Source organism: Chrysochloris asiatica, unplaced genomic scaffold (assembly GCF_000296735.1).
Source record: "Chrysochloris asiatica unplaced genomic scaffold, ChrAsi1.0 scaffold00205, whole genome shotgun sequence".
Taxonomy (NCBI): domain Eukaryota; kingdom Metazoa; phylum Chordata; class Mammalia; order Afrosoricida; family Chrysochloridae; genus Chrysochloris; species Chrysochloris asiatica.
The window spans coordinates 1,773,116-1,787,235 of NW_006408723.1; the positions used below are offsets into that span (position 1 = coordinate 1,773,116).

At 39.8% G+C, this 14,120-nt stretch overlaps 1 protein-coding gene across 1 annotated transcript in view; it reads right to left on the reverse strand.

Annotated features, from left to right (window-relative positions):
* The window catches only part of SHC3 (SHC (Src homology 2 domain containing) transforming protein 3), a 460,599-nt gene that overhangs the window by 225,632 nt on the left and 220,847 nt on the right, over positions 1-14,120 (reverse strand). The window contains exon 5 of the mRNA XM_006872582.1: positions 7,451-7,504. Coding sequence (XP_006872644.1) covers positions 7,451-7,504 — 54 coding nt within the window. The remainder of the gene's footprint in view (positions 1-7,450; positions 7,505-14,120) is intronic.

Genomic DNA, 14,120 nt, shown 5'->3' on the forward strand with positions numbered 1-14,120 from the left:
CTCAGTCACAGTACCAAAAAGAAATGGTCAATGTTCAACAGTTTGGAGAAGTAGCATATAATCAATAAAAATGGTACTGAAGGAAGAAATTTAAACTGCACTAAAGGCACTGGCAAAAGCCAAAGCTCTAGGAATTGACAGAATACAAATTGAAACATTTCAACCAACTGATGAAGCACTGGAGGTGCTCACTCATCTATGCCAAGAAATTTGAAGACAGTTACCTGACCAACTAATTGGAAGAGATCCATATTTGTGCCCGTTCCAAAGAGAGGTGACCCAAAAGAATGTGGAAATCATCCAACAATATCATTAATTTCACATGCAAGTAAAATTTTACTGAAGATGATTCAAAAACAGCTGTAATCATACATCAACAGGGAACTGCCAGAAATTCAAGTAGAATTCAGAAGAACACATGGAAGAGTTGTTGACCTCAGATGAAGTTTGGCTGACAGCAGAGAATACAAGAAAGATGTTTACTTGTGCTTTATGGACTATGTGGCTTTTGACTCTGTAGATCATGACAAGCTATGGATAACATTGAGAAAAATGGGTATTCCAGAACACTTAATTGTGCTCATGAGTAACCTGATACAGACAAAAGGCAGTTGTTCAAACAGAACTAGGGGATACTGAATGGTTTCAATCAAGAAAAATGTGTGCCAGGGTTGTGACCTTTCACCATACTTAATATGTATGTTGTTATTATTCTGACTCATAGCAACCCTGTATAGAGTTTTTGAGAAGTGGCTGGTGAGTTCAAGCCACTGACCTTCAAAGACTACAGCCTTCAGTATGGATTCCATGTCAATACAAAGAAAACAAAAATCCTCAAAACAAGACCTATAAATAATGGAGAAAAATTGAAGTTGCCAAAGACTTCATTTTGCTTGGATCCACACACTCATGGAAGCAGCAATCAAGAAATCAAATGTTCATTCCATTAGGAAAATCTGCACAAGATCTCTTTAAAGTGTTCAAGAGCAAAGTTATCAGTTTGAGGACTAAAGGTTGCCTGACCCCAAGCCATGGTATTTTCAATAGTCTCATATGCATGTGAAAGTTGGACAATGAATAAGGAGGACCATAGAATAATTGATGCAGTTGATTAACGGTATTGGAGAATATTAAAACTACCATGTATTTCCAGAAGAACAAACAAATCTGTGTTGGAAGAAATATAGCCAGAATGCTCCTTAAATCCAGTGTGGTGCCTTAATTGAACTTGATCCAGCTTTTCTATCCAAAGTCTTCCTAATTCCCACAAAGTAATTGGAAGGGACCATGCAAATAAGGTATATAGGATTCTAAGGCCTTGGTTAGTTTTGCCCTCAAAAACTAGACCAATAAATAACATCATGAAAAAGGTTTAAAAGGAGCCATCTCAGAAGAGATGGAAGGTCTCAGGACCATCAAGAAGGAAGAGCATGAGTAAAGTATGAGATCCCTACCTAGAGAAGGTAGAGGAGGTGACATGAAGAGATGGCAGTTTGGGGTTCTAGGCCTATGGACTGAATAAAGCTGAATGGCTACAGGCAGGAGACTGGTTTGAAGAATGTGCCCCTTGGGTGTTTACAGACTGGCTAAAAGAACTTTGTAACATGTGATAGAGCAGGCATAGGCCAAGGGACCATATGGTTGAGAGGCTGAAAACATGAGTGAGGCATGCCAGAAGTATGACAGACAGAGGCATTCCTGGCTGGAGAACGGCTACATCCCGAGTTGGTTTTGATCCTAAACTGTAACCTGTTCACTTCCCTAATAAATCCCATAATCGTGAGTATTATTATGAGTTCTGTTGGTCACTGCAATGGATTATTGAACCCAGATGTGAAACACAGTGCTGTGAGATGGCTGGCTGGTGTAAGAATAGGGTGGAAAAGATTGCAAGGTGGAAGCATGTCTGACGTCTATTTCATAGAAATCAGCCTGGGCTGATTTTGAGTTTGATTCTCTTTCCCTCTTGCGAAGCCAGAGGAAGTCAGATGTGGTCCCCACATGGTTTTTGCAGCCAGGATGGCAAGACTTTGTCTCTCATACTTTGGACATGTTATCAGGATGGGCCAATCCCTGGAGAAGGACATCATGCTTAGTCAGTGAAAAAGAAGACTCCTGATGAGATGGCAGCAGCAATGGTCTCAAGTATAACACTTGGGAAGACGGCACAGGACTGGGCAGTGTTTCAGTTGTGCATAAGGTTGCAATAAGTTAGAACCTACTGGATGACACCTAACGACCGCATATTGTATGTACAGGTATAAGAATATAAATATAGAGAGAAATGTATCTGGAAGAATTAGGTTATGGAAGACTTCCAGTTTCTAAATATATGTATGAATTATGTATTTTATTTTATTGTGGAACAGAATAAATTCTAAGCAATAAAAAGACAGGAATGGAAAGAAAAGAAAAGGAAATCATTGTAGGATTCCTTTAAAAACAAGACACCATTTGTGAATAAATGGTCAAACCCAAGAGTCTATTGAATCTACTTTATGAGAAAGTTAAATGGTGCTCTGAATATCATAAATGTTGTTGCTTTTAAGTGCAATTCTAACTCATTGCAACCTTATGTACAACAGAAAGAAACACTGCTCCTTAAAAACCCTATATGGGTCTCATATTTCAGACCCTACTCATCGGCACTAACCAACAACAATGCCTAGAATATCAATCTTTGTGCATTCCAATTCATTTTTCAAAACTTCCAATTTCCTTAGATTCATACTTCATGCATTTCATATTTTGATTATTAATGGATGTTAATAGTCGTTTCTCCTCATTTTGAGTTGTGCCCCATTAGCAAATGAAGGTCCTGAAAGCTTTATTCCATTCAGGATCAACTCTGCTTTGAGGAGGCAACTCTCTTTCAGTCGTATTTTGAATGTTTTCAAACTTGAGGGACTCACCTTCTGCTACTATAGCTCATAGTATTCTGGTGTTATTCATAGAGTGTCAATATTCAATATTCTGGTATTATCTGACAGTGTTCCACTGCTATTCCTAAAGTTTTCAGTGGCTAAACATGCAGAAGTAGTCTTCCTCTCCTTCCTAGTCTGTCTTAGTCTGGAAGCTCAGCTGAAACCTGTCCACCATGGGCATACCCTGCTGGTACTTAAAATACCAGTGGCATAGCTTCCAACATCACAGCAAAACCCAAACCACCATAGTATGACAAACTGGCAAACAAGTGGTGGAATCATAAATATAAGAGCAGGAAAAAAAAGTCTGAAGGTGAGGCAAACCCTTTCCTTTGCCAATGCAGCCTGTGCTCTTCTGACAGAAGCAACGTGTGAGTGATGCACTGGCTCTTCTCTTGGTAAGAGGTTTGGTTTGTTGTTGTTGTTAAGTGCCATTGAGTTGGTTCTGACCCATAGCAACCACATATAGGGTTTCCAAGGAGTTACTGGTGAACTTGAACCACAGACCTCACAGTTCAAACAGACTTTGCAGTCCAGCACATTAACCCACAATGCCATACCAGGTTGGTAATATGACTGTAAAGACCTGTAAAGACTCCTTTGAAAGACCTGCAGTTGAAATATTTCTCCCTTCAACCTGACTAACCTGATTGTAGAACTGCTGGTGGCCCATTGAAAGGGACACAAGACAGTGATTTCACCTGCAAGGGCATTGGGAAAATTTCACTCCTGAAACTTGAAATAAACAGAGTTCCTGGTCTTGAAATAAGGATTAAAATAAAGCACTGATTACTCAGTTTACCTTGGGCCACTGAATTTCTACATAAAGTTAGAAGGATACTTACTAACAATTTTGCCAAACAAAATAAAACAAAAAGTCATCTGTAAACTTTCATTGTTTTATTATTATGCATTTAATTCCAAGAAGTACATATATTCCAAGAAATATATCCAGGACATATTTCCTGGATATGGAATATTTTTTAACTGAACAAATTTAGCTCCTTGAAAAACTCACTCCATTTTCCTATTTTTAAAATATTTTCCTAGAATGGTAAAAATAAGTATGACAATTGGCTACCCAAAATGAAAAATAAATAAACATGATAACCTTCTTGAGGTGATGAGCCTTTCTCCTCTTGACAGCTAGGAAAGACTGACTTTCTTTTCTTCCCTAATGAGGAACCACTCATAGACCAAGAGATAGTGGTTCAAACAGAACAAGGAGATAGTGAACGATTTAAAATCATGAAAGGAGTGCACCAGAGTTGTATTTTTCACCATACTTATTCAATCTGTATGCTGAGCAAGTAATCTGAGAAGCTGAATAATATGAAGAAGAATGTGGCATCAGAATTGGAGGAAGACTCATTAACAACCTGCGATATGCAGATGATATAACCTTGCTTGCTGAAAATAAAGAGAGCTTAAAATACTTAAATGGAACTTTGATGAAGATCAAAGACCACAGCCTCTGGTATGGGTTATACCTCAATGGAAAGAAAACGAAAGTCTTCACCTTCGGACCAATAAGTAACACGATAAATGGAAAAAAGATTCAAGTTGTCAAAGACTTTATTTTGCTCATAGAAGCAGCAGTCAAGAAATCAAAAGGCATAGTCCAGTAGGAAAATCTGCTGTACAAGCCCTCCTTAAAGAGTTCAAGAGCAAAGATATCAGTTGAGGACTAAAGGGTGCCTGACCCAAGCTATGCTATCTTCAATAGTCTCACATGCATGTGAAAGTTGGACAATGAATAAGGAAGACCATATTTGATGCATTTGAGTTATGGTGTTATGAGTTATGGAGAAGAATATTAAAGATACCATGGACTGCCAGAAGAACAAACAAATCTGTGTTGGAAGACGTACAACCAGAAGTCAAAATGGCAACACCTTGTCTCTCATACTTCAGACATATTATCAGGAGGGACCAGTGTCTGAAGAAGGGCATGATCCTTGGCACAGTGGAGGGTCAGCAAAAAAGAGGGAGCCCTCCAATGAAATGTATTGGCACAGTAGTAACAGCAATGGGCTGAAGCATAGCAGCAATTGTGAGGATAACACTGTACTTCATTCTGTTGTATAGGGTCACTATGGGCCAGAACCAACTTGATGGCACCTAACAACAATAACAATTTGTGAAAATTTTCCTACAAGTGTTTTTTTTAAAAGGGTGTACTGTCAATAATGAATAGGTAGTAAGGGTGTGGATAGGACCCCGTGCAGTGAATTACTTAATGTAACCCTTCTAGCTATAGTCTGGAGTGCTGGTGTGGCACTGTAGGATAAGCACTGGACTGCTAATCACAGGTTAACAGTTCAAACCCACCAGCTGCACCTTGGAAAGCCTATACAGGGTCACTGTGAATTGGAACCAACTCCATGGCACTTAACAAATACTAAGAGCAGCAGTCTGCATGGCTCTCACCAAAAGACAAGGTGGCACTGGCACTATTGTGTGGGTATATAGAACATTAATGAGTGTATTTGTCAGTTTTGCATCCTCCTAGGAGTCCTGGTGTGGTGCTGTAGGATAAGCACTGGACCTCAATGTTTGTGTTTCAAGCCCAGCATTTCAGAATTAACTTCACTGTACTTTACAACAATAGAGTTTTGTTTTGTTTTTTAAAGCCAATTCCATAGCAGAATGGGAGGCCTCACAACCACCAAGAAGAAGAGATGGGAGCAAAGGACATTCTTTGGACTAGGGAATCTCTGAAATGAGAACCTCCCTAACCTAGGATGTAAAGAGAAATCTGTAATACCAAAGATGATAGGAGACAGAGAAGCAGTGACAGAGAAATGACAGCATCAGAAGACTTTTAAGAGACTGGCAGGAGACCAGTAAGAGACAGTGTGGTAGGCTTCCTGGCCCAGAGTTAAGCAGATGAGGACCTTCAGTCAGGAGTGTCGCTGACAACAGGGTATATCCAGTTATTTGATGGAGTTAGGTTTGTTGACTCATACAGCTAAGCACCTTTGGGCCAAGGCATACTGGCAGAGTATGGTGCTGGGGGACACATACTAGAAGAGCTCTTACCCTTACCCAAGAAAGGAAGATTCCAGGATATGTGGCTGAGGGCCAGAGGGAAATCTGTCTGTAGGCATGGTTGAAAAGAAGTTGTGCTAATCAAAGAACTGTGTCCTGAACACTCACTCCTGAACGTTACTTAACCTGTTATTTCCCCAATAACTCCCATAACAATGTACATTGTCTTTGAGGTTTATGTGTCCATAGCAATGAATTACTAAACCCAGCAGAACAGTAAAGAGTGCTGTGAGAGGCATTGTTGGTATCAGAACTGGTTTGAAAAAAAGGTTGATTGGTGAAAGAATATCTGAACCTCACCACATAGGAATTAGCCTTGGGTTATTGATCTTGTTCTCCTGTGAAGTTAAAGGAAGTCCTATACCACCCCACACCGTTTTTTACACCTGATGAGGAGGTGGTGTTTTGAGCCTTGTCTTTCATGACTCCACAGCTGAGAAAGAGAGACAGGGACACTGAATGCAGATATCACATCATAACTTTCCCGACAGAAATGCATGGATTAAATTCCACCACCTTAATAAAAGAAACAATGCAAATTGAGAACATTCTCATTCCTTTCTCTTCCCTTCTTTTTCTCTTAGTCTTATCTCTTTCTCTGCATGTTTTTCTCTCTCTGTTACTGTCTGTCTTGCTTTCTTTCTGTTTTTCTCTCTCTGTTACTGTCTTGCTTTCTTTCTGTTTTTCTCTCTCTGTTACTGTCTGTCTTGCTTTCTTTCTGTCTCTGAAACTTGTTTTTTGTTTTTGTTTATTGGCAAAGCAAATGATTTAAAAGACTGCAAATGTTAAATTTAGAGAGAGAAAAAAGCCAAATTGTAAATGTTTATGCATAAACAAAACTAAGTAAATTTACAGCCTTCAAGTAGACTTGGTGGTAGTGACGGTGTGCCATAGAGTCAGTTCCAACTCACAGAGACCCTGCATAGGGTTTCCAAGGCTTTAAATCTTTACGGGAGCAGAAAGCCTCATCTTTCTCTTGCAAAACTGCTGGTAGTTTTGAACTTCTAACCTTGAGATTAGCAGCCCAAGATAGGTGGTTCAAAATCACCAGCAACTCCTTGGAAACGTTACACAAGGTCACTATGAGTTGGAACCAACTTGATGGCACTTAACAACAAACAAGTGGTAGAAAAAAAGTAAATGAAGCAAGCTTAGAGTTATGAGATAAGAATACCCTAGCAACTCTGAAAAACTGGGAAGCTATTTCATTACCTCTTAAGGGCAATGCCCCAAGGACTAGTGACAGCTTTTAGCTAATGAAATGAATATTTAATGTTAGGTCCTTGTATTGATTACCCTGAAGAATATATAGTCAAGAAGAGTTTATGAAATCAGCCAGTGGGTAGGAGGGGTGTGAGGGATTATCATAGTTAACTTCCTTTGTATTGTCCTAAGATATACACATTTGAAGCCAGGTGTAGTCTCAGACATTCCTTCCTCATAGCAGCAAGAGGAAACAGCTCTGGAGCACTCACCAGGTCACCACCAGAAGCGAAGGAGATGGACTGCATGTGATGGTTCGCAATGATCTGCCAGACCCAAAACAAGAAACAAATGTGCTGTTAGTACTCTTCCCATTTCCTAGAAATCCAACTGTTAGTTGGCAAAAAAAAAAAAAAGATATGCATCAACAAAGTTTGTGTGTAAGCTCACTATGAGTTGCAACAAAGTTTCAGAAATTGGGTAAAATTGGTGCCCAGATACAAATATAAATTATTAAAGTAATAATAACAGGGTTATTTAATGAACTTTCACCATGTGACAGGTATGCATTGAGCTGCTGTGCCAAAATTATCTCAGCTAAGTCTCACAATGGCCATGTGGTAAAGGAATATTATAGCCCCCGTTTTACAGAGAAGAAACCTGAGCCCCAGAAGGGTCATGTGGCTGGCCTAAAGTACCACAGCTCACATTGGCAGAGTTGTGATCAAACACAGAGAGCCCAATCCAAGGCCATGATCTCAACAGTCTAACCTCTTCAAGAAGCAGACTGTCTCAATCATACACCAAAAGCATTTTCACTCTATAGTTTCTGTTGTTGTTGTTATGTGCTGAGTCATAGCGACCCCATGCACAACAGAATACTGCCTAGTCCTGCGCCAACCTCACATTCGTTGCTGCATTTGAGACCATTGCTTCTGCTCCTGTGCCAATCCATCTCATTAGGGGTCTTCGCCTTCTTCTCCAACCTTCCACTTTACCAAACAAAATACCCTTCTCCAGGAACTGGTCCCTCCTAAAAATATGTTCAAAGTATGAGAGACGAAGTCTGGCCATCCTGGCTTCCAGGGAGCACTCTGGTGGTACTTTTTCCAATAAAAATCAGTTTGTTCTTTTGGCAGTCAATATTGTTGTTGTTGTTAGGTGACATCGAGTTGGCACCAACTCACAGCGACCCTATGCACAGCAGAACGAAACACTACCCAATCCTGGGCCAACCTCACTACTGTTGCCACACTTGAGACTATCGATGCCGCCACTTGGCCAATCCTTCTCATTGGGGGTCATTGGGGGTCTTCCTCTTTTTCTCTGACCCTCCACCTTACCAAACATGATATCCTTCTCCAGTGACTGGTCCCTCCTGAAAATATGCCCAAAGTATGAGAGACGAAGTTTGGCCATCTTGGCCTCCAAGGAGCACTTTGGCTGCACTTCTTCCAAAACGGATCTATTGGTTCTTTTGGCAGCCCATGGCACTTTCAATATTCTCCTCCAACACCATAGCTCAAATGTATCAATTCGTCTATGGTCTTCCTTATTCACTGTCCAACTTTCGCATGTATATGAAGGTTATTGAAAATACCATGGCTTGGGTCAGGTGCACCTTAGTCCTCATGCTGACATCTTTGCTCTTCAACACTTTAAAAAGGTCTTGTGCAGCAGATTTCCCTAATGTCATTTGATTTCTTGACTGCTGCTTCCATAAGTGTTGATGGTTGATCCTAGCAAAATGAAGTCCTTAATAAGTTCATGCTTTTCTCCAATTGTCATGATGTTACTTACTGGTCCATGTACAGGCTACTACTCATAGGCACAATTATGTGTTCCAGAATATTCATTCTCTGTAATGCTGTCCATAACCTGTTATGATCCACATAATCAAAGGCCTTTGCATAGTCAATAAAGTACAGATAAACATCGTTCTGGTATTCTCTGCTTTCAGTCAAGATCCATCTGTCATAAGCATTGATTATCCCTCGTTTCTCAATCTGGCTTGAAGTTCTCTAGAGTTTATAGGGTCTTCAATATAATTCCTGTAAGGAGCTCTGATAGAGGTAGTGGTTACTAGTAGGACAGCTAACCTCAAGGTCAGCAGTTCAAAACTACCAGATGCTCTGTGGTAGATGAGGTTTTCTGCTCCAGTAAAGATTTACAGCCTCTGAAACACTATACAGGGTTGCTATGAGTTGGAACCGACTCCATGGCACACAACCACCACCACCACCAATATAGTCCCTGTAGGGGAATTGTAGCCTATCCCCTCTTTATCTCATTAGTAATTTGTGCATATAAATGAGAAAGCCTGCATCCAAGATTTAAAGCCAGTGTCATCTAAGGTGCTCTTGTAATTTATCAAATTTAAAACCAGAGAGGAACTTCCAAGCTAATTTTTTAAAAGGAAAATTTCCATTAACATTATAAACTGTGGTATACATTAGAATTTAGTAGAAACACTAAGTAAATTAGAAGCTGCCCTAAATTGAAAAATCTACATAAGTCTTCCATGCTATTTTTATCTCTGGAGACAATGTAATGACATTTAAGTAGATTTCAGGGACTGGGAAGAATGCTCTTGTCACCATCCCAACATAGCCAGTTTTGTTTCTGCAGACCCCTTCAGGCCCTTGTGGCACAGGCAGCATTTATGCAGCTGCAATCCTACTATCCACATGAGTTTTTCAACCATACTACTACAAAAATTGAGGAGCTCTGGTAGTGTTGTGGTTACAAATCAGGGCGCGAACCTAAAGGTCTGCAGTTTGAAAATACCAGCTGTTCCGCGGGAGAAAGATGAGGCTTTCTGCTCCTGTAAAGATTTACAGCCTCAGGAACCCTGTACAGGGTCACTATGAGTCAGAACTGACTCCACGGCACATAACATCAACAACAACTATAAAACTCTAAATATAAGTATAATCGAATTATGCAATAAAATAAAATGTTTTAAAATGCCTACTTCAGTTGTTGGAACTCACAAAACTTAAGAATCTAGACAAACCCAATTATATAAATGGATCTAAAACAACAAGACTGGCTGTAACCTGTGCTGAAGCTGAGCTGAGTCACAATAGCTGCCCTTCACAGCACCCTCTAAACCTGCCAATGGTTTGGAGGTAGAGGATTCTTAAGACAATAATGAATAAATGCTGATTGCTAAGAAACCAGGACTTCCAATTTTTTTTCTTATAAGCTAGTTCTAAAAATGGGGTCTGAATATTAATGTGTGAACTACAATTTTGGGAAAGAGCCAAACTTGATATTTGGCCAGCAAGATACATTCTTTATTGTGTGACTGTATCTTACTCCTTCAGGAAATACAAACTTTGAAAAGGGAGGTAAGAAAATTAAAGCTCTTTTAACCTAAAAGATATGTGTTTCTGCTTTTAGGATGTTTCATCTTCCTTCTTCTACTTGAGAACTTTGTCAAAATTGTCTTCCAGGACTGACCCTTTAGTAGACCAGCAGATCCCTTGTGTCTCTCTGGACTGACAATGGCAACTCAGTCTCAGTCAGCCTAACAGGAGAGCTGGAGAGATGCATGCTGTAGTTTCTGTCAGACCTCCCACAGACTTACTCATGGCATCCCTCAGGAACCTGAGCCGAGTACTCACTAATATCCACCTAAACCAAAGGGATAGAACCAATGTGAATTGGACACACCCCACTATGCCCCAAAATGGAGTAGGTTCAATGGTTGTGGCCTCATCATCAACTGCTTTTCCTGAATATTTGTTTTCTAAGATTTTATAGGTAAAAAAAGTAAGATAAAGTGGGAAATTGGAAGAGAAGATCCCACAAAACCAAACGCTGTGTTCTGAAAAGTCCCTAAAACATAAGGTCCAAAGGCCATATAGAAAAGAACAAGTATGAGTGTAAATGTGAACTCAGACATAAGTGTGACTAATCTCAGAAGTCACTAAATGCCAACATGTGTATTTGTAATCATGTAACAGTCATTGGTGTTCAACCTTGATACGGCACTAAGGAAAAATGAGACTTAATCCACAACCTAAATGTTTGGTTAGCTCAGCCATGAAAAGACAAAGGATAAAAGTCCATTAAGGCCAAAAGAATGCCGAAAAAAATTGGTATACAGTGTTGTTCAAAGTCTTGACTTTGCCACACCAGATCTAGAATTTATCTCAATATTTGTTACTTATTTTAACGTTTTTACTCTGAGTTGAGTGAAGGTTTACAGAGCAGATCATCAGTTTTGCATTCAACAAATCAGGCACTTGATTCCATCTCAATGTCTGTAATCCCCTCAATACAATATCACTTATCCCACTTCCTCCCTGTGTTTCTTGTTCCCATTCCTCTTTCTTTCTCAAACTTTTTGAATTTGTCCTTAGATAAATGATTATTTCAATATTTTTAGGTGGTTAGACGACAGGTAAATGAAGTTAGGAATTCTGGTTGCTAACCTGGGAGTACGGAAATAAAGAATAAATATACAGCAGGGCTTGTGGTGGCTAGGGTGGAGGTGCAGTGAAGTTCGCTGTCAGCAATACCACAGAATACCATGCAAAGAAGATTCAGGGAAGAGGTCTAAAACTCAGAACCACAGAGATAGGAATATTTTTAAAGTTTGAAGGCTTATAGCTAGTAGAACTTGAAGCCGAAGCTAGAAATCTCATACTTTTCAATCTGCTGGGCTCAGCGGCTGAGAGCCAACAATTTCAGTGAGACCAAATGGCAAGACCAAGTGGGGGAACAGACACACCACAGAAAAACACCGCAGTAACCTCAGAGCAAAGGTGGAAAATACACTTGGTTGGTTTTTCTTTGTTCTGACTTTATTATTATTATTATCATTTTGGTATCTGTTCATTGGCCACCCACTGTTTGCACACCTCCATTCTGATGACTAGAGGGGGTGCCTAAGTGAGTGGACACCCCCACTCTCACCACTGGTGGGTTCTTATGCCACGCATGAGCACAAATACTCTCAGCCCAAGAGCCGGTCCTGAACTGTTTCTGTTTTTAAATAATGGAAAGGTAAGAACAGCGGTATAGAGAGGGAAAGAGAGTTTAAAAACAAAACAGGCCTAAAATGAAATTAAATCCTGAAGTACATCATAATAACCAACAGTGGCATCTTGAAATCCCTCAGGCAGCTTTGAAGGCAAGAAGCTGAAGAGAGGACATTAAAGTCATACTCATATTAGGCTATAGATTTTTTTTTTTTTTCATCTCTGCCTTCTCTCCCTTTTCTGTGATTATAGACTACAGTATTCAATCTAGTTTTTTTTGTTGTTGTTGTTGTTGTTTTGGTGGTTTTTTTTCTTTTTATTTGCTTTTATTGTTTTATGCTCCCCCTTCTACCTTTAGGGGACTCATTCTCTCCCTATATTACTCAAGAACAGACAGAAACTGCTGCCATATAGTCAAGCTACAATCACACTATAAAACACTGAAAACCAGGCAAGAACCAATACCAACTGCCATATACCAAGGAGGCAGACAACATCTGTGAAAGTTACTCTGAGTTAGGCAATAAGAAGAGTAAAAAGGTAAGCCCACATCCTGATCACATCTACCTGGAAGCAATCAGAAAGCAAAAAAAAAAACAAAAAAACAAAAAAACCAAAACACAGGCTCAATTAAATATTAAGGCCACAGATAAACACTACACATATCCAAGAAGCAAAATAGATGACCATAACAGCACACGTCCAGAAACCAGATGAAATGTCTGAGACAAATGACCTAGAGGTAGACCTGGACTACATTCTGGAAGGAGGGCAGGCCTTGGAAATGCCTGAGAAGGACTTCAGAAAAATTATTATAAAATCTATCAAAAAACTTTACAATGGAGTTGAGAAAAACAAGGAAGAAGTCAGGAAAATGCTACAGGAACAATCAAATAAGGTAGATAAAGTATTAGAAACAATTCAAAACCTACATAAAGAGGTTCAAACGATTAATAATACAATATCAGAAATGGACAATACACTGAAAGGGCAAAGGAATAAAACTGAAGAGATAGAAGCCAGAACTAGTAAGCTAGAAGATAAATCTCTCAACACTACTAAGATAGAAGAGCAAGCCCAAAAAAGGATTAAAAAAAAACTCTGAAAAATGCCTAAGATTCATGATGGTTAACATGAAGAAAAATGTCGGCATTCCAGAACAGGAAGAATCACACAGTTCCACAGAGGAGATAGTTGAAGAGATGCTGAAAGAAAATTTCCCTAACATCCTGAAAAGTGAAAAGATAAGCATTCAATAAGCTCAATGAACTCCAGGATGGATAGACCCCAAAAGAAAATCAACAAGACATATCATAATCAAACTCTCCAAAATCAAAAATAAGGACAGAATCCTAAAAGCAGCTAGGGAAAAGAGAAGTGTCACATACAAAGGCAAGCAAATCAGATTAAGCTTGGATCTATCAACAGAAATCATGCAGGCAACAAGGCAATGGAGAGACATATATAAAACCCTGAAAGAAAAAAATTGCCAACCAAGAATCCTTTATCCAGCAAAGCTATCACTCAAATACAATGGTGTAATCAAAACATTCCAGGATAAACAGAAGCTAAGGGATTTTGCCAGAGCCAACCCTGTGCTACAAAGCATCCTAAAGGGAGTTGTTGTTGTTATTGTTGTCAGGTGCCATCGAGTCGGAACCGACTCATAGCGACCCCATGCACAGCAGAACGAAACAATGCTCGATCCTGGGCCAATCTCACCACTGCTGCCACCCCCGAGTCCATCAATGATGCCACCTGGCCGATCCATCTCGTTGGGGGTCTTCTTCTTTTTCTCTGACCCTCCACCCTACCCAGCATGACATCCTTCTCCAACGATTGTTTCCTCCGGACTACAAGTCCAAAGTAGGAGAGATGAAGCTTAGCCATCCTGGCCTCCAAGGAGCACTCTGGCTGCACTTCTTCCAAAACAGATCTATTGGTTCTTTTG